This window comes from Propithecus coquereli, unplaced genomic scaffold (genome assembly GCF_000956105.1).
Source record: "Propithecus coquereli isolate 6110/MARCELLA unplaced genomic scaffold, Pcoq_1.0 Scaffold48, whole genome shotgun sequence".
Lineage (NCBI taxonomy): Eukaryota > Metazoa > Chordata > Mammalia > Primates > Indriidae > Propithecus > Propithecus coquereli.
The window spans coordinates 6,199,073-6,221,375 of NW_012150618.1; the positions used below are offsets into that span (position 1 = coordinate 6,199,073).

Consider the following 22,303-nt stretch of genomic DNA (forward strand, 5'->3'; position numbering starts at 1 on the left):
TACTTCAACTCTTTCTGGTTCACACAGTGTCAAACCACACAATTCTCTTAAGAAGAAAGGCAATACCTGTTTATTGCATTACCCTTAGAAATGCAGCTGCTTTTACATGTCAATGACATGATTCAACGTAACGTGCCATGTACAAAAAGCTGGTCATAAGCTTCCACTTAAGAATATACAGTACTCAGTTGTTGAAGTTAATTCATCACTATTAAATAAAACAACACTCACCAAGGGATTGAAAGAGTTCAGTCATTTTAGGATGATCCCAACAGGTTGTCTGTGTTTGATGGCTGGAAACAAAAGGTAAAATTTAAAAAATAAAAAACTATAAAACATAATATAGGCAACACAGAAAACACCCAAATAGAAATGGTTTTTTTCCACATTTTTGAAAATATACACAAAATTATCCCCATCATGGAATACTCAGGAACCCCAATGTCCAATTACTTAATATTTGAAACACTGAAAATAAATTTCATTTGAGCAACCATATTGTGAAAAGACAGATGAAAATTTCTGCTTTGCCAATTTCAAAAAGAATTGCAGCTAAAAATTAAAACCTAGATCTAAAGTCTGACTGTCATAGATCTTCAGGTGCTAGGCTTGATGTGCCCAGATCAGTGGAGGTTTCAGAATAATTCTACTTCTGTCAAGCAGATACAGATTCTCATTCAGAACAAATCTTCTCACAGCAGAAGTGCTGTGAAGAGTTGCTATACTTGAAAAGTCCTAATCAAACTTCCAAAGACCAGGGATATGAAGAGTTCAACTCTGGTCTTGAACTCCTGGCCTCAAGCAGTCAGTCCTCCCCCCTCAGCCTCCCAAAGTGCTGGGATTACAGTCAGGAGCCACCATGCCTGGCCTAAGAGTTTAACTCTGAATAACATCACTTCACCATCTATGGAGCCTCCCTCCTCTTTGACCTTGCGTGGAAATTTCCTCAGTACAAATTTGTTCTCCTCCGTCTTCATGGGAATCTGGACTCCCCACTCCCCTTTGGCTGTGTCTCCTGTGTGTTGTTTTCACCCTGCACCCCTCTTCTCAGCTTCCCTCACGTAACCAGCATTATTTTTATATGGATTTTTATATGGATTCCTCATGACCCTTATTCTTCACTATTAAAGCAAGTTTTCTATGTTCCCTTTTTCTGCAAATTCTAAAACGAATTCATGTATTAGTTAAAAGTCTTTGGGGAATAAGATGAAGATAAAACAGATAAACAGAGTGCTTAAATTAGGTTCCTCAGATTGTGTGTGTGTTGGGGGGCGAGGGGTAACAGCTCACAACTTTGATGGGTCAGTGGCCTTATATTTAGAAAGAATTCACTGCCCCTTATCTAGGCCAGAATAGAGTAATAACATTTAATAGTTCTCCAAAGACTTCTTAGATGACACTCAGTTTTTATAAAACTGTTTAGTGAGCTAAGTGAAACAGCACAGTACACAAGAGAGAGTGATATTAAAATATTCATAAAATCAAATTTAAGAGAGATTGTTTTGTAAAAACCTATGCAATATATCAAAAAGTGGGGCATGTCACTAGGAAAAGAATATAACCACTGTTATATAAACCCCAAATAACTTGTAATTTGCTTTGAAAAATATTTAAAGTTTATATATGAAACTGGGTATGTAAAATGTCCCAGAAATTCCAAAATCTCAAGCAAAATAGTGTAGCTGCAATGTGAAGATCTGTCTTGGGAAGAGACGGAAGGTTGTCTGGCTCTTCCACCCTAGTTCTTAACTCCAATGCAGAGGCAAGTGTTTCCCTTGCAGAGTCTGCTACTGGACACCAACAACACCATTCCACCCTTTTACAGTCTAAATTGCTGCAAAGACCATGGAGCAAGTACTGAAGTTATGTAACCTAAATTCTTACTATTCACAGTCTGGCTCAGAGCTTGCCAGAAATGTGGAATCTCAGAAAGAATCTCCTCCCTACCACCAATAAGAATTAAAAAAAGATTTGCTGAAAAGATGCAATTTCAGGGCCCCCCATCTTACACAGACTACCAAAATTCAGCCGATCTCTTGCCTTCCCTTTCGAGTAATTTCAATCCCCATGGCAACAGTACCATCCAGAGACAGATATCCCATCGTGAAGGAAGAAACTGAGGCTCAAGAACCAAACTAAAGCCATCAGTAATGCAGAGCCGGACTTTATACTTAAACAAGAAATATAAGTACACTTCCTCTAGAGTCACAGATGTGATGCTTCACCTCACACAACCCCTCCAGAACCACCAGGGGAAAGTACCACTACCCAGCCAGGAGGGGACTGAGAATTCAAGAAGAACACTGCTTGCTAACGGCTCTTTTTAGTGCAGCCACTACTGAGAGCTGAGGGAACACACACATTTGGCAAACAGATGGAGAGAGGGAAACTGCATCTCCCTTTGTGAATTCAGTACCAGTTGATTCATTAGGCAGAACTGCCAATGCTGAAAATAAATACAGCCTCTGGTTACAAAAGTATAACCGCAGCTTACCATACAACAGTTTTTAAAAAAGGTAGACGCAGTTGGCTATTGGATTTTTCTTCTTTTTTTTTTTTTCAAGTGGGGAGAAAAGGTTAAGTAAAATCCACAATGAACCTAAAGGCTTAAACTATTTGAACAGCTGCAGAGAGAGCTCAGCTCCTCCTGCCAGAATGCTTCCAGTTCTCCCAGACTAGGCAACCAAAACAGAGTAACAGTAGTATTTCGCCCCCATACGTCAACAGCGTTGGTTCCAACTACTCTCAAATATGAAAGTGGAGTGGGACTTCATATCGTGCAGCTTGGTAAATTAGAAAATTAAATTGTAATTTTGTTACTAAAAATCCTCTTTTTAAAAGGCAACCCAGACATAGGAATCTAGCCAAGAATAAAATAAAAAATTAAAAATCTAACAAAGCAGCAATTAACAGTTCAATCCAAAATCACGAAAAGCAAACAATAGTGAGAACGTGTGACATATAACTAGGGTGCCCAGACATCCCAGCTTTGCCTGTGTAGGGAAAAGCTGTGAAGGCCCCTGATGCAGGCAAAAAAATTAGTGGGTATCCAGTAAAGTTTAAATTATCTTTGAGCTATTTTTAACTCTGCAAACTGAAGAAAACTGATAGCAATGCAAATGATTTTTGTCCATAGAAATGCAAATTGGGTCCATGGGAATGCAATTGATTATTGTCCTGTGGATATTGATTAGTTTGTCAGCTTGCATCTACAGGTAAATTCATTTCAGTTTCCCTTATCTGACTATAAAGATGTGGCACTTTATATTCTCTTTGGAACCTATAATAAATTCTCACTGGTTCCCATATTAATGAGTTAAATGAAATATCTGACATAAGCTCTTTTTATATCTGTATGAGAGTTAAGATCTTACCTATTTTGGGAAAATTATCCTTCAGCACCTGGGAGAAACCTGCTTAATACTGGACTGTATACAGGAATTATACATTAGTGTCCTGGTATAATTATTTTTTTTTTTTTTTTTTTTGGAGACAGAGTCTCACTCTCTTGCCTGGGGCAAGTGCCGTGGTGTCATCCTAGCTCACAGCAACCTCAAACTCCTGGGCTTAAGCGATCCTACTGCCTTAGCCTCCCGAGTAGCTGGGACTACAGGCATGCGCCACCATGCCCGGCTAATTTTTTCTATATATATTTTTAGCTGTCCAATTAATTTCTTTCTATTTTTGGTAGAGACGGGGTCTCGCTCTTGCTCAGGCTGGTCTCGAACTCCTGAGCTCAGAACGATCCGCCCGCCTCGGCCTCCCAGAGAGCTAGGATTACAGGCGTGAGCCACTGCGCCTGGCCCTGGTATAATTATTAAAAGTGCCCTTTACTCATAAGTGTCGCAGTTAACATGTAGTCCCCACCTTTTATGGACTTCATTAAAATATTAAACCAATAAGGTTAATAAGTAGTATATCCCTGGACCTATTATTATTCATAACAAAATACTCTGATAAGCCACAGGAAGTAAAATACAAATAATATAAGATTGTACAACAACAAACGAAATGTTGTATCCCAACACTGCCTCATATAGGACCACAGCAAAGTACACGTGCTTTTGATAGATTGGTATGATACTGATTTCTGGGCAAATGACTGCTGGGGAAGATACTCTTCAAACCCATTTGTCCTCATTAGAGTAGTCTCATTTTTTTCCATGAAACCTTAAAAGATGTTTAGAAGGCATCCTGCTTGTCCCAAAACTGACAGTCAAATATACTTATTTACTTGTTACTACTACCTAATTTTATGCTCATAACTGGATTTTGTGAGGTTTGCTATTTATCATTCCAATTATAATTATAAAGGCATATAAGAGAAAAAACTAAAGGTAAGTGAATTAAGTAAAAATACTCATGTGGGAAAAAGAACTATGTATATTGCTCTGGGATAAGACAATCACAGGAAGAGAAAAATTTCTTCTTTGCTCTGCAAAGAGATATATAACACACTAAGTCAGGATGTATAATGTTAATTACAGTAATAGCCGCTTATCTGAGTGCTCAATTTGTACCAAGTACTTTTCTAAACTTTTTCTATGTGTACACTTGACTCACATTACAATTCCGTGATCTGGGTGACAATATTATCCCCATTTTACAGACTAGGGAAGAGAGCACTCAGATAACTTGCCCAAGGTCACACAGTAATAGAAATGGGATTTGAACACAGATGTTCTGAGTTTAAGCCTGAGCTCTTGATACGGAAGTATATTTGCATAATGAAGGTTTTAAAATATTTCTTGATGAATCTGTCCAAATTTCAGTCCATGGTCTATCATTATAATCATTACAAACAACTTCATCTCTCTTGCTTCTCTCACCCCTGGCAAATCCCGGGCCTGGAGTAGCTCAATTAGTCGCCTTCTCTGGACCTGCGCAGCTGTGGATGAATACAACTGGAGAAAATCACTCAAAAGACAGACTGATTTTACTGTAAATATTTGATTCCAAACCTCAAATGTCCAACTCCTGGCAACTACACTACACGCCCTAATAAACTTTCTTTCTTAAAACTCCAAGACGACAATTTACTCCTGTCTTCTCTCTCCCCAAACCGAAGAAAGTTTCCTTCCCTGCCTCAGTACCATCTGACTTCATCTCACACTTCATTGAAAAACTAAAACCCACGAAATTAGGACTCCTTTATCTTCCCATCACCGAGTTAGTAAACCTCCCATCTGCCAGTGTGCCTTCCTCTCTCCTCCTTTAGCTGAGAAACTGTCCCCTCCCCTATCAAAGGCCAATCCTTCCCAACGATTTCTTTAAAAACTCTAGTGCTGCACTATCAACCCCTCTCTCAGGAAGACTGTTCTCCTTAGAATATAAATGTTTACAGATCTGCTGTCTTTAAACACACACACACACACACACACACACACACACACACGCACGCACCCCTTGAATCTACATTTTCCACTAGCTATTTTTCTCTCCTTCAGACAAAATTCACAACTGAGTAGTGTACCATATCATTTCCTCATGTCCCATTCACTCAGCCCACTTCCCTTGGCTTCTGACTCTCTCCTGCACCCAATCTGATCCTACCAAAATTATCAAAGAACTCCACGGTGCCAAGTGGAATGGCTGCTCCTCAGGATGGGGAGAAACACAGAAGAGACGAGAAACTTCATCAGTAAGTTACAGAGTGTAGTAGAAGGTGAGAGGTGCTATGAAAAAAATAGAAGTCTCCAGAAAATGGGAGGCCATGTGGGGAGTAAACTTCCATGTTCCTCAGGTTTATGCAGTTTCTTGATCCCCTCACAAACACACTGTCCTTGAAGCGTTTAAAGGCAGGAAATTCAAGGTTAGACTTTTCGGAAATGTAAGAATAAATTTAAGGGAAAACTTAAGAAAGCTTGAATGTCAACATTTCAAGAAAAAAATACCTTCTGTTAAAAATTAAGCTCTATGATCCTACTTGATAATAGGTACTGCACAAATATAGAGTCTTCCTTTAGAAGATGTCATTAGTTCCTCGTGATAATGAAGACTCAAGCCGGGAAGTCTACATCGTGAACGATGGATAACTCCACGTCTGTTGGATTTGACTATAACACACACTTAAAATAATTTCACACTCAGGGGAAGATTCAAGGACACGAACATGTAAAGGACTGTAAAGTAGGCTACCGTACACCCCCAAACACAATGTCAATGTCACAGGCATGACTACTAGAACATTTGATATAAAACAATAAGACAAGGCTTATTTGTGTTTGTTTTAAAATAAAGAAGTAGAATTAATGACTAGTATTGATGTGCCTGGGTGTGAGGGAAGGCACAGGTGATACTTGTTTTGTGGGCACCAGAAGATTGACGTGTAAACACACAGGTGCTCAATAAACCAGGGGACCTCTGCCTTGGCGACATTTCTACTGGGGCCCAGAACTCATAGGGAACCCCACCTCTCACCCAACCCTACCCTCGTCTCTCTGATTCTCAAACTGGGGAGATTCAGACCATCTCAACGTTCCTGCAGGTCACCTACTGCTGCATTGGCCCTCGTGTGCCCCTGTCTGAGGGAGTTGGCACCAGGACTATGTTCCCACCAGAGTGGAATTTGTCATTGTATCCTTTCAGTTTGCTTTTAAAAGCTGAATTTATAGCTTTAAAATTTTTTGACTGCTTTATCTCTTTCATTTATGCATTATTAAAAGCAGGGATTCATTACTTCTAATTTTTTCTATACGGTTGTATGAAATCTTTAAGTGTATTATTTCACTTGATAACCAGCATGCAAAAAGATATCCTATTCACAATTTTTAAATCGTTATTACTTCTGTACTTTTGCTAATTTCAGTGACAATTTTAAAAATTTAATCTTTACAAATTAAGGTACAGGTATCTTTATTCATTTCGCAATGGCCCCACAGCGATCCTTTCTGTATTGTGTGGTAGACCTTTATCAACTGCATCCCTGACCCTAAAAATCAAACTGTACAGTAAGGCTGATGGACTGAATATAGTGCAACAGAGCTGAGTAATCTAGGGGATTCCAAGCCAAAATTCTATTCTGTGGCCCCAGCAATGTACAGATGAATTGCAATAAAGGTGTTATCTTCTTAAGCCCTGAAATAGCTAATGTCTTTCAAAGACAATGTCAACTCTAGCTAAATTATCTCAATTAACCAGGACACTAGTAAATGTACTAGAAGATTTCCAGTGATGATTTGCTGACTGCTGGCTGCTGCAGGGCAGGCTGTCTGCTATTTAGTTTTCTAGTTAGCCATGGTATGCTCAATTATCCAAAGCTGCCTCCGAGCCCAGGGGAAGTTTAGTGATCCCAAGGTGCTTACATTCTATCATAAAGCAATTTCGTTCTTACCTCCTCAGAGCAGAGTTGGCCTAGTGAGTTTTAAATATTTATTTTCAATAAAGAGTCACAGATTATTAGAAAGCCAGACTCTCTAGTACATTTTCTTATGCTTCTATTTTATTTTTATTTTTGCTCTTTAAAGAAAGGGTCTTGCTCTGTCACCTAGGCTGGAGTGCAGTGGCTCAGTCACAGCTCACTGTAATCTTGAATTCCTGGGCTCAAATGATCCTCTCTCCTCAGCCTCCTGAGAAGCTAGGACTACAGATGCCTGGCTAATTTTTAAAAATATTTTCTAGAGACAGGGGCCTCTTGCCTAGGCTAGTCTCAAACTCATGGCATCAACGATCCTCTCACCTGGGCCTCCCAAAGTGCTGGGATTACAGAAACCACTGAGCCCGGCTCATTTATTTCTTTATCCTTAAAACCAAAAACACAAGCTCCACTTCTGGAAGAGATTCAAAGTGTGTTCCAAGAGTTCTCTAGTTTAAAATCTGGAACCAAAAGAATGCCATCCCTCATCTTGACAAAGGAGGAAGAGAGAAATGAAGACTATTGTTCGAAGCCTTTTGGAGAGAACTGTATTTGCTTTTCATTGTTAATTATTATGCCTGTGTTATGGATTTATTTTGTTCTGGGATAAGTTTTCTATAACCTTTCAGGATAAAGTGTGTTATGTTAATTTCTTTGTTGTTGTGGATATACATACTTTGTTAGCTTGGACTTTCCTGCTAGGCTGGATACTTGGAGATCTTGCTGACATTCCTCTCTGCCCTTATTTAGAGAAGGACTATTTCTCCTATATTGCCTAAGCTGGGTCCACAGTTCTTCCAAAGAAATATGCATTAATTCTCTCCTCTAGATGGTATACGTAGTTCTGCCAAGACAAGTATATGTGGTCTATGCAAATGAGCTGTATGACTGCTATAAAGGGAATTTATTCCCCAAGATTTCATTTACAACTATAAACTTCATTTCTTTTCAGCAGTTGATGGATTAGGGAAGGTACAGTGTGGCCTTGGGAAGTGAGAGGAGGGTCTAAAAGAGCTTTGCAAGATTATCAATAATAAACACAGGAATAGAAAACAAAAACCTAAAGGGAGATGTAATAAATTGAAGAAAATCTTGATTTAGACCTACTCAAAGTGGGAGTTAGAACAAGGGAGATAAATGAAATAGCGGTGTTTATATAGATTAGTTTATTCTGGTTACATCTTTTGAGGAATGTCAGTTTTAGAGAATGTGATATGCAAGGTCTATGTAATTAGAGGTTACTAAAATGTCCATATGAAATCTGTGTGTGTGTGTGTAAGATTGCACACTGCACACAGGCTCTATGAAGAATTAACGTTTGCACTTCGAATTCCAGTGGGAAAAGTAGAGCCACAGAACTAAGTTGTGTTGGTAAAGCCCTGTCACGAGAGCAGAATAATCATTTATACCAAGACTAAGGTTAACTGAAAAGTCAAAGCACTCAGGGTTTAGAGAAAGCATTGTAGGGGAAGAAAGGAAACCATATTTCCTAACTACACCTTCCTAATTCTATTAAATACAATGGCTTGCCGAGTGGCTGGATGTGCAGAGAACCATGTATATTTTAAGTTCCACAGGACGTAAGAACCAGCTTCGTTGACTATCTTACTCACATATAGAAATCTCCCCACTGACAGAAATCTCCTGACCACATAAATTGGGAGAGGCAGAGGAGAGCCAGTTTGTTTCCCGACTCAGAATTCCTATCAAGGTCCAACCAGCAGGACTGTGGAGAATGGCATCTTCCTATCTATAGAGAAGCATCTTTGTCCCATTACCGGACTATGGTGTGAAATTGCCTTAAACATTTAAAACATATATTAACCTATAGAAATTAAGCTATAGCAAAGCCAACACAAAGGCAGTGTGGAGTACTGGAAAAAGCATGGGCTTTGTCCTTGGACAGCTGTGCTCAGTTGCTGGCACACAGTAGGTGCATAATAAATGGTAACCAGTCTATAGTATGAAAGAAACGATGTTTGCTCAGATTTTTTCCACTATTATTCTCCATCCTGAATATAATCCTTCTTCTTATCCAAATTCTCCACGTGACTAAAATATTCTGTTCTCTGCCTCAACTCATACAGGGACAGGATAGGATGCAGCACCACGTAGCAGTCAGAAGTCTGGGAGCGGGAGACAGTTTCGGGGTTTGAACACTAGCTCTTCTCTTTACTGGCTGTGTGATGTCAAGCAAGCTGTGTATGTATTTATTAATCACTTATTAATGTACTTATTGATTATTTATTAAGCTTTGTCTATAAATGGAAGTAATTGTAGTACCTATATTAATACTTCACTGAGCTACTGTGAGAATTAGAAGAGAAAATCCATGCACAGGATTTTGCACAGCACCTGGCAAACAGCATTCAAAAAATGCAATTTATTATCATTGTTATTTCCCATGGCAATTATTTATTATTATAATATATTATTATTATTTCTGGAACAAAATGAGAAGCAATGAATTTTACATGATGAATGTGAAATCATTTCTTTTATCCCTCAAACTCCCTGGAGACTAACTTTTAGCGGAGGAAATGAACAACCTGTGCAAAGCACAAACACGTGACCCAAAATTTACAATGAGAGAGGTCTGGATTTGATGCTAGATTTCTGTATATTTTGAAGGCAGCAAGAGCTATTTTAAATTGTCTTAAACCAGACTACCAGCTTTCATTGGACTACCCTAGGGGAAAAAATAACTAGATCCATTTCAGAAAGTCTACATTAGAGGCAGAAACTATAATTTAAAAATATGAGATTCAAGTTAAGATACTAACAAATACAGGGATTTATAATACATAGATGCTTTCCGTTCAGATTTATATTCTATCATTTTCTAGGAAAAAAATGAGTCATGGAGCCACTGCAGTACACTTCGAAATATTAATAAAGATTTACCTAGAGAGACAGAAATGCAGTGGGGAGCCATCAAAGTATGTTTTAATTGATCTATAAAATTAAAATGTGACATAAAAATTATTGTCCTTCCTATTCTCCTTTCAACTTTCTTGCTGTATTCTAGCAGTGGAGTACATAAACCTATATATTTAAACATTGAAAACATTGAGTATTTCCACCTGAATGTTATTTTTTTTCTTGGCTTACTTAATACATTCTAATTTGCCCAGGATATTCTAGTTGCATGACAATCATGCTAAATTTGTTTTTAACATTTTTCTTTTACTTACTTGTGCAGCCATGCAAAGGGGAGTGTATATTAAAAGCCTTTTCATTCATCATTTACTTGCTTATTAATTTGGGAATTAAATTTTGTTTTCATAACACTTCTTCATCCAGAAATACTGGCTTTTATAACTCTACCTTCGGAGCTTGATGTTCCTTCTTTATGAGGAAATAAACTGTTAAATTACACAACAGAGCAAGTCATAAAAAATTCTGGTTAAACAAGTTTTGTAAAAGCAGGAGAATTTGCTCTATACAAATGAGCTAACATCTAAATATTTGAAAGACTTAAAAGACATTTAACACTAAAACTATATATGTTTAAGAAAGTCCAATCTTTTACTTGTGATGGAGAAGATATTTTAGGGTGCTACAGTCCCAAAGGTCATTATTTAAAATACTGGCCATCACTGTATTATATATAGTTTCCAGTGCTGGCTATAGTACCCTAGTCAATGGGATGCCAGATAAAACTAGCTTTTATTCTACCAATCTGCCCCATAAGAATTCAAAGACTGAGCAAGAATGCAATACTACCAGATGATACCAAATTATAAACATTCTAAATAGAAAATTTCTGATTTAGACAACTTAATTCTCAGTCACATATATTTAATAACTGACCTGGACACACAGAAATTCCTTTTAATAGTAGAGCTAAAATTAAGTATGGACTTTAAAAGTGTCAAATCAAACGGATAGCCATTGCATAAACATATTCAAGCAAGAAATTTAATATTTTCTTTATTTAGTAAAAACAAAAATAGGCCTTACTGGATCCAGTTTGCATTTTTAAAAAATCAGATGATACAGGATCCTAGGTCAATTCAGTAAATTAATTAATTTCAGTTAATTTGCATGAAACATCTTGATTTTTGTATAGTACCTGTATTAGTTTTTGACTGCTCCTACAAAAAAAGTCTTTCTGAGCTAAAATCAAGGTTGGTAGGGCTGCGTTCCTTCTCTGGAGGTTCTAAGAGAGAATCCCATTTCCTTGCCTTTTCCAGCTTGTAGAGGCTGCCTGCACCCCAGGATCATGGCCCCCCCCTTCCTCCATTTTCAAAGCCAGCAGCTGTCATCTCCAAATCTCTCTCTCTCCCCTCTGCCACCCTCTTCTACTTTTAAAGCCCCTTGGGATTACGTTGAACCCATCAGGATAATCCACGATAATCTCCCTAATTAAAAGTCAGTTGATTCACAACCTTAATTTCATTTGCAACCTTAAATCTCCCTTGCTATACAGCCTAACATTTTCACAGGTTACAGGGATAAGGAGGTGGGCATCTTTGGGGGGTGAGGGGGAGTTATTATCCTACCTACCATGGTACATCAGATTTATATCTAAACTGCAATATTCAATTCAAGTCAATATTCACTCAAGCAAATTAAAATTCTCTAATACTACTGCTATTATTATTATTGTTATTATAGTGTGGAATAAAAATGTAAAAATTACAAAAAAAGATTTTAAATTTGGGTTAGATTATCACATCTTCTTTCAATAGAGACATGCCAACTTGCCCAGCCTCTGACCTCTTTCTCAATGCTTGTACCAATGTGACACCATCGAATAGTTTATGCCTTGGTCTCAAGTTTATCACAAGTCAGTACACTGTAGATTGTATGCTGATAAAAGTATCAATTTCCCATAAGACAATGTAACAGATATTGCTTATTATACTTTCTATATATTATATTATGGCAACAATTTTTTTTTTATCCTGAAGGTACATCTCAGACTACAATAAAAACTTCAAAAGAAAATACTATTTCACTAACATTGACTTCAGATTTTTCAGGAAGAGGTATATTGGAAGAGTAGATTATTAGCATTGGCATAGATTTTAGAGATACCACACCCCATTTTAGGAATGATACAAAGGAAACTTGGCCCACAGATCTTCATTCAACTTACCTGAGGTCACATAGCTAACGTGTGACAGAGCTGTCTCCTGATCACTAAGTGTTCTCATGATTATGCTGTTCACCTTACATATAAAATAGGGTCAACTATGACTCTTATTGCTATATCATGTTGTAAATTAATAGCCTTACTGACTTACATTTCAAGGGACTGTAGAAGTAGTATTTATCATTCTTTCCCATGACAATACATCAACTAAGCCAAGGATTAAGTCCTACTAACACCCTGTGTAAATGACACTAAATTTATTAAATCTCACATAATAAAAAGAAACAGCATAGAAGAAAGAGAAACTAATCTGATGACAGAAACAAAGAATGAGTCTACGCTAATAATGCAGATAATTTACATAAGACAATGAAAAACTTGACCAATATTTAACTTTTTTATGATAAATCACTATTTCTTTTTGGTGGATTAAGAAAGTTTATATGAATTTTCTGGGAGAAAGAAAAATGATTTAGAATTGTACAGTTAGAGAAAGATCATGTCAAGAGTATTTGAAAATTGTTATTTTTTCCAAATATTTTGATCTCTGCTTTAAAAAGTATCAGCTAAACACACCTATAGCCCAGCCCTAACCTAATAAAAGACAAACATCACTCTAATTTTTAAACTAATTTCTTTCAACTATTAAATATATGTGGTTTCCTTCAGATAATAGGGCTGAATTCCATTTTTAAAAGTTATGGGGGTGGGGAAGCCTCTTAAATTATCAATAAAACTTTATTTTCTTGGTATCATAAAGTAGAATGAAAATCAACTTACTTGATGTAATAGGGCACTTTATTATGTGAGATGGATCTTTGCCATGGCAGCTGGACTGAAGCTGGGGAAAGAAACAAAGGGAGATTATTGGAAACACTGGTAACTCAAAAGCCTTACACCTTAATGCAAAACAACTGAACATATTTTACAGCCAATTCAATGAGAACTGCTCTGGTTTTGGAGCTGTATTCCTATAATTATGAAATCCACTAGGCCAAACAAAAAACAGCTTTAAAGATTCATTTGAAGTGAGGAAAAAAACAACACAGGTTCAATTTCTAATACTTTTAAAAATCACATTTTATCATCTATAACCACCACAATTTAAAATTTAATGCCATCTGGAAACTGTACTCCACTGTTTTTTTTGGAGATAGGGTCTTGTTCTGTCACCCAGGCTAGAGAGAAATGGCATCATCATAGCTCACTGGAACCTCCAACTCCTGGGCTCAAGTGATCCTCCTGCCTCAGCCTCCCCAGTAGCTGGGACTTGGCTAATTTTTCTATTTTCTGTAGAGACAGGGTCTCCCTCTTGCTCAGGCTGTTCTCCAACTCCTGGCCTCAAACAATCCTCCCAACTTGGCCTTCCAAAGTGCTAGGATTACAGGTGTGAGCCATCCCGCCTGGCCATGTACTCTACATAATTTTGATAAAGCTAAAACCAAAATTAATTTTACTTGGTATACCTGGATTAAAAACTAGATTGTTCAAGACTGGATTTTCCAAATCACTAATAACATTTCTTACTTTGCATCATATTCACGGGAATAGCTGTTGAACACAGATGGCATTTAAACAAATTTAATAATATGAAATAATAAAAGAGAAAATTCCAATAAAAATAGGCGAAAGGTTGTAAAGAACCAAGGCAATCATCTGGGCAGAAGAATCCCAAATACTTATTTTCATATGAAATGCAGAGTGAGCCCAGTTTCCTACTTCTGCACTAGGCATTGCTATAATTTAGATGTTTATGTTTTTTTATTAAAGTACTTATTTTTTACAATTCCAGTTACTTATTTCTAAAAATGTATTATTTTTACATTAAACCAATTATTTTAAGAACTTATTTAAGAAGAGTAGTACATATGAATCTAGAGCTATAAAGGAATTTTGCAAAATGAACTAATGAGAAAGTTCGAATAAAACTTTGCACATATCGCTATGCTCTTATGTAGCCAGTTGTCGCCACTGATTTTTTTTTCTGAATTTCATGTCATATTAATATATTACAAATATATATATCATTCTAAACTTGGCCAAGCATTTTCAAATATATCTTTTGGTAAGGAAGCCAGCACACATTAAAGTTCCATTTGATAAATGGGGAACCAAATACATAGAGATAAAATAACTTGCGCAAAAAGTGATAGCCAGGAAATAAATGGTCGAGCTCAAATGTGATCTCAGAATTTCTGAACACTAGTTCAGCAATTTTTCTACTCGACTCATCTTTATAAAATGCAAGCATTCCTTTCTCCATGTCCATAAAACCTATAAAAAGGGCATGAAAATGAGGAACTAGGTATGTTAAATTTCTCATTAGAGCCAACCTCATTTCAGTGCTGGCACCAGGCTAATAGGTCAGTTTGTATTTTGTGCCTAACCAAACAAGCTTCTTTTATAACCATGGATAAAGTCCAAGAAATATAATACAGCCAAAGATTCCAAGCAGCAAGGGATAACAATTGTTGAATTTACTAATTGGGATTTTGTTTACACTTCTCCATTCATTTTAATAATTGTTTTGATTTGAATAACTTCGACCTCCTTGGACCATCAGTTCTAAGCAATAAAAGGCCATGTGTTTGAGTTTCACAAAATATGTTTGAATTTCACAGTATTTCACTTCCTAAGGAATATGTGCTTGATTTCTACTATGAGAGTGATTGCTTAGTTAAAGTGTAGGGTTTCATCAATATTAAAGATATTGATCCTTAGAAGTGAAAAGAGAATCTCTATTATTTTGTAAATTTCTCTTTAATTTGGTCTTAGTACATAGCTTCACATTCTATAAAATTCAGTTTAAGCAATCTGGAATATTTAATACCTAATGAGTATATTGCAAATCTTCATCAACATTGAATTTATCCAAACCTTAAACATGCATCCTGGCACCCAGGTATACAGTATAATTCCAAGAAGGACTACACATCACTCAAAGATAGACTACATAAGGGTTTGTGAACCAGAAACAGTGTGTGTGGTGGGGGTCGGGGAAGGGGTGGTAGCAAATGTTAGTCAGGAAGGGCAGAAAATGACTGATTAGGATTCTTGAAATTATAAAAGAACAGCCTGACCTTTAATTGAGGTAAAACAGTTTATCAACAGTGACAACAAGATTAAGAGAAAACACAAATGCAATCAATTTAGTTGCAAGACATGGGATTACTTCGGTTTTCTCTATGGTTACAGTTAAAAAGAAGTTGTCATAATTGAGAAATAAGCTTTGCCCTAAGTTTCGAACTTGACTTAAATTGGATTAAATGAAACAAATTGCTTTCTTACATATATTTGCCAAAAGAAATGAAAGGAAAGGAATTAATATTTACTCAAAGCATTTGTGTCAAGAACTGTGCTAGGTGCTTTGCGTAACTTGATATGGTTTGTCATTTAATTCTCAAAATAATCAGAGGAAAGAGGTATTATGATATTTTAAGACACAGAAATTAACTTTCCGAGATTCACAGTTCTGGTAAATGGCAGCATGAATATTTAAACTCAATCTGGGTGACTCTAAATTCTACATTCTTTAGTGTCCTCAGCAGTGAATGATAAATAAAGTCGGAGCTCAACTTACTTATTCATGAACAGTCCATAAAATTAAAAATTTCAGTTGAAGAATATTACATAAAAATCTACAAGTGTAGTTTGGCTAAATTTGCAATACTTGACCAGAAGAAAAGTTAAGTGTGACTGCAATGAGCCTAATGAAACCAGAATCTTCTCATTTAAAGATTTATGAAGAGTGATTTTTTTACATTAAAAGCTTCAGATGCAGCACTATTCACAATAGCAAAAATACGGAATCAATTTAAGTGTCTATCGGTGGACGAACGGGTAAACAAAATGTGGTATAGATACACAATAAAATACTATTCAGCCATAAAAAAGAAAGAAATCATGTCATTTGCAGCAACATGGGCAGAACTGGAGGACATTACGTTAAGTGAAAAAAGCCAGGCACAGAAAGACAAATACTGCATATTCTCGTTCTTCTGTGGGAGCTGAAAACATTCACTCTTGGAGATAGGGAAAAGAAGGATAGATACCTCAGGCTGGGAAGGGTATGTGAGTGGGAGAGGGGATAAAGAGAGGTTAGTTAATGGGGACAAACATACAGTTAGAAAAAAGAAATAAATTCTAATGTTCGATAGCAGAGTAGGGTGACTATAGTTAACAACAATGTATTGTATATTTCAGAGTAATGGAAGAGAGGACTAGAGTGCTTCCAACACACAGAAATGATAAATACTCAAGATGAACCCCAAATATCCTGACTTGATCACTATACATTCTATGCATGTAACAAATACATGTACTCCATAAATATGTAAAATATTATGTATCAGTAAAATAATAAAAAAGAAAAAAGCTGCAGATGCCTTTTAAACTAGTAAGCGCTTTTGAAAGAGAAAAATTAATTTCAAATCTTAAAATATAAAAATGATTTATTATGAAAAAGTTCATAACCTTTGTCTATGACAAAGCAATAATGATATGATACTGTATGAGTTACCAGAAGAGATGGTCCAGTGAAAAACCATAAAGACAAATTCATTTCTATCCCACTTCAAAGACTTATCAATTGTCATCATAGTATTATAAATAATGAATAAGCAATATTTTAATTAATATGAATATCTCCTTTTATACATTTGATATAAGCAAATACATTTATAGCAAAGAATATAGCTTCTTAAATAAAAGTGAAAGCATATGGTGATTCATTCAATTAACGCAATCAGTCAAGTTTATCAGTACTTACTAGAAAGGAAATGCTGAGAGGATGGTCCAAAATCTCTGTGGGCTTCCTGAAGCTGTTTAAGGCGATCGTCCACAGAAACCTGTATACATACACATAAGACAGATGAAATAATATGATTTCAAAACCATGACTTTAATCATATCCTTGACTTAAGGACTATAATAAATGATGCTGTTGCCCAAGATAATAATTGCTTGTATAGATTCCTTCTCTATCTCTGGTATCAAAGCAATGGTACAAAAATGGACTCCTTCTGGCATCAAGTAACAGTAAATAATGCCAGGTGCTCTTCTAAGCAATTTATATGAATCCACTCTTTTAATCCTCACAATAAACATAATGGCTAAGTATTATTACTATCACCACTTTACAGGTGAAGAAATGGAGACACAAAGAGGTACCCAAGATCATAAAGCTAGTGAGTAGCAATGCTACTATCCATACCCTGGTCATCTGGTGCCAGAACCTATGCCTTGTTACTTACACCACCTCCAAGGCAGTATACGCCTCTTTAGCCTCTAACATCGATGTGGCCACGGGATCGTTGACTACTAATCTCTCTTTTGTAAGGAAGATGGTAAAATGCGCTGTAGAGGGCAAATGAAAAAGAAGCCTAGGATACTCCAAGAGAAACTAGATAGATGAATAGATAGATAAGTAGATCGACAATGGGTAGATAAGATAGAGTAAGATGATAGATAAAAGACAGTGAAAGGACACATCAGTATGAACCACTTTATTTTCCTCCAAGATCGTGTCTGATCATCTCTACTTAGGTTTGGGATGTACATTCAAGTGTATACCAGCAGTTTAATACACCCCATATATTTGTTTACATACATTCTATAGTTAATTCTCTTATGAAAATGCAAACAGTTATGACACTGAGAAACTAAATGCAAATCAATAATAATTACATGGAGCCCACTGACATTTCCATTTCCCTTTTCCTGGTCTTGGTGTAATGCTAGTCATTGTTTCACTTAGAATGACAATCTTATTTTCAGCTGTCTTTAATTGAGACTTGTGCATGTCTGGCTCACTGGACAGCTCTAATTTCTCCTGGTTGGCCATTTAAATAGCATTAGTATGCACTTTGTTTATTAAGGCCAGAAAGCATTAAAATGCCACACGTTATGAGTAAAGTAAATGTTATTCCTAAAATTTAACAGCGTTTCCTGTCAGCATAGATTTTTTTCTTCCTATCCAACCAGCAACTAACATCTGAGCTCTAGTGGTTACCGGATCATAGATAAGGATGACAGAATACATGTCTTCTTTCAAGTATAACATTTTCCCTGACTTCTAATCTTTGGAGATGCTGATAACAGAAATAGAATGGGAAATAAATCAAGATGGACCACAAGAATCTTCACCTGAAGATAATGATTTAGCGCAAGGGAGCAGAAGAAAAAAAGAAAAAAGATCAAACATTATTTTGTTCCAGCCACTAGAAAAGCACATGCAAACTCAACAGATTTTGCCTTACTAATCCCAGATTGACACTCTTCGCAATGACAGATTGTTAAATATTATACGTTCATTTCTTACTTCTTCAGTTTCATTAAGAAAATATGAACCACTGAGTATTTTGACATTTGAATTAATTCAGCAAATCTATTATACTATAAAATATTATTATCTGTCAAATAAAACACTTTTATGTGCTACATCAAAATTGCATATTTAAAGTCTAGAGTCATTAAAACAATCGCATTAGAAGAGCTCAGATGTAAGAGCCGAAGGTAAACACCACCATGGTGTGAATGTGCTGTCCGGAAAAAGTAAGCAAGATATTTAAATAGCAACCAGTTGGAAGAAAAAGGATGGAGACTTTCTTAATTTTTCAAAATAAAACAACAACAACAAAAATACATGAAGGTTAAAAAAATAACTCCTTTATGAATCATTATGGGAAAAATGTTTCTGGGACCTACCGTAGGTTTCAACTACTGTGACTTATCTGATCTTTTGCAATTTTCTACAAATATCATATGAATAGCATATGAAAAAATTACATTAAAATCTATATGCATAAATAAATGAGGCTCTTGGGTTCAAGATACTGAAAGACAAATACCTGGTGTTGCCACATGCTAAATTCATTATCAATTACAAAAGAAAGAAAAAAATGATGGTGCATGGAATTATAGCATAGCAAGGGAGGGTTCAAAGCCACCAAGTTGTAAGCCTACATTATCGCTGGGGATAAGCTGATACCTGTAAAAGTTTCCATCGCATATTAAGGTCATCTAGCTGGCGAGACATCTTTACAGATGGATGGAGGTCAAGTGGAGACAGCTGACTGGATAAATCATTCACTGTTTTAACTTTTAGGTGGATTGGTGCAATTTCTTCCCTAAATGCCTACAAGAAAAGGACAGAAAATATGCCATCAGAAAGAATACAACAAAAGCTAGTACACTTGACCCTTGAACAACATAGGTTTAAATTGTGCAGGTCCACTTACGCATGGAATTTTTTCAACCAAACATAGGGAAAATACAGTATTTGCAGAATGCATACCCGAGTATACAGAGGGCCAACTTTTTGTATAGTCGGGTTCTGCAAGGACTTTGAAATTTAACTATGCTTGGATTTTGGTATCCTCAGGGCCTCGGAACCAATCCCCTGCATACACCACATCGAGGAAACTGTACCACCAACTTTCTTTCAGGAAACATGGCAAAGAGATTATCTGCTGCAGCTACCCACTCAACACCACAGCTGACTTAATTCAGCCTTTGGTAACCTGGATGAGGAGCCAGAGTCACCCTTTATGACCCAACATTATAAATTAGTTTGTGAAGAGAAAAACCACAATTCAAACTTATTTAAATGATTATGTAGTTCCTTTCATATTTTTTCGTACATGAAATTTAGTCTGGAAAACGTTTGCCATTATTTTTCACTTTACTGATACCTAGTCTTTATTCTATCCTTAATTTTCTTTCATATTTTCTTTTCTTTCACCTATTTTAACATGGCTCCTTGAATACTTTTTCGCCCAATGCAACAACTTGATTTAAACATGTTTCCACTTAAAATTAAGTTAGAAAGTGGCCAGTAAAAACAACTTTCCTAACCAAAAAATTAATGCCTATTTTATACTCCATAGGTTAGTCCTGTCCCTTTCAAAATCATTTATGATCACTGTCTGTGGTTTGGGCCAGGACAGGAAGAGTGAAGCCTACAGGAAAAGAGGTAAATGAGTCTTAGAATTGACAAATGCCACCTCTGAGCACCGTACAGAGAGCTGGTATGTGTGGGGGCAGAGGGTGTATGTGAAGAGCAGAAGATAAAACAAAACATATTTTGGATCAGTGACAGTAATATGTCCCATGAGAGCAAACGGAGTAACGAGAATAGTATGTTTTCCCCATTCTCCACATAACTCTACCTGCCTCTCTCTATGTTTATGTTCCCTCTTTCCAACAGTCTTTGCCTAGATCCCAGGGATCCTTTAAAAGGCTCAACTCTGGTCCCCACCCATCAGGAAGATTTCCCTGAGGCCTTTCCTCATGTAGCCTAGGCTGGAAGCCCCTCCCAGGCACTCTTAAGGCATTTTCTCTGCCCTCTCCAACTTAGCCAGGACTTTCAGCTGGCACACATCTGGACATACACTTTGGGACTGAGGGGTTTGAGGGTGGGGCCGTTGTGATTGTTTGGTGCCATACCAAACCAGTTGTTAGATATTTTAAGTATCATTTCTCATCAGAACACTTAGTAGTTGATATTATGAGCAACCATACTCTTGACGTCCCCAGCAAAGAACGGAAGCTTCTTGAGAACAGACACTCGCTAGCATTCAGCACGTGACTTGCAATACAAGAGGGAAGAATTCATTTCTATTGATAAAGGCCCACAAAAATGATATCTGAGGCAACCATATTCTTGACGTCCCCAGCAAAGAACGGAAGCTTCTTGAGACCAGACACTCGCTAGCATTCAGCACGTGACTTGCAATACAAGAGGGCGGAATTCATTTCTATTGACAAAGGCCCAGAAAAATGATATCTGAGGCAAGATTAAGCCAATATAGAATGAGAAACAGAATTGGGATACTAAAAGAGAAGAGTATATTTTTAATTCTTTGGTATGTCACAAAACTATTGTTAATCATATACAAAACTTAACTTATGGGTAGTAGGTGTTGTAAACATCCTGGTAACATTGGCCTTCAGGTTTTTATCATTTCTACATTCCCTATTATTTAAGAGACCAGGCATAAGTCTATTAGCCCCATTCCCTCACCACTACAAGTTTAGTAAAGAAATAATATACACCAGAAATAATATATACCAGACTGCTTTGAAGACTAAAGTTTTATTAAAACACTATGGTATTAATTTGGCTTCTTCCTTATGTTTATAAAAGGAAAGCCTCTTTAACCACTTCCCCCTTTCCTTCTCTCTTCCAAAACATTTCTAGTTACCTTATATAACTCCCCCTTCTATAACATGTGAAGGATGGCAGAATATGTCACTCCCAATAGGTCACTTTGGCAGAAAGATTTTGAGCTGAAGGCACTTAAAAAAACAGGTGGTACAAAAGGGAACTCTGACCTTTGACTTTTTCTTCCTGAAAGCAGGAGATATTATGAATAAAACTCCCATATTTAAAATGCCCTCCCTATACTAGAAGGAAAGTAACCTATCATCAAGGATGAAAAGTTAAGACTGAGAGAATTCTGTGCAAACAGACCTTGTTAAAATAATTCTTACTTTCCTTTAGTCTATCCACATAATTTAGTTACTTTTACAAAATTGCCTCTTTTTGTTCAACCTAATTTAAAATTATTTAGTTGTTAACCATTTCTTCCGGTCTTCATTTCCTTATGGGGGGCTCTTGTGTTGCATAAAACTATATGAAATAAATTTGTATGCTTTTCTCCTGTTAATGTCTTATGCCAGTTTAATTCTCAGACCCACATGAAAAACCCTAAGAGGGAAGAGGTAAAATTGGCCTCCCCGACACATGTATATGCTAAAAATAATCATTATGGCTGATAAACATCAAAATAATATTAAGCATCAACTTTATTTTTGAAAAGAAAATTAATCCTAGGTAAAGCAGAGAA

The 22,303-nt window shown here is 36.5% G+C and overlaps 1 protein-coding gene across 1 annotated transcript in view; it reads right to left on the reverse strand.

Annotated features, from left to right (window-relative positions):
- The window catches only part of UTRN (utrophin), a 522,534-nt gene that overhangs the window by 145,282 nt on the left and 354,949 nt on the right, over positions 1 to 22,303 (reverse strand). The window contains exons 53-56 of the mRNA XM_012655520.1: positions 19,444 to 19,590; positions 17,224 to 17,302; positions 13,236 to 13,296; positions 232 to 293 (exon numbers count right to left, since the gene is read on the reverse strand). Of these exons, the coding sequence (XP_012510974.1) occupies positions 232 to 293; positions 13,236 to 13,296; positions 17,224 to 17,302; positions 19,444 to 19,590 (349 nt within the window). The remainder of the gene's footprint in view (positions 1 to 231; positions 294 to 13,235; positions 13,297 to 17,223; positions 17,303 to 19,443; positions 19,591 to 22,303) is intronic.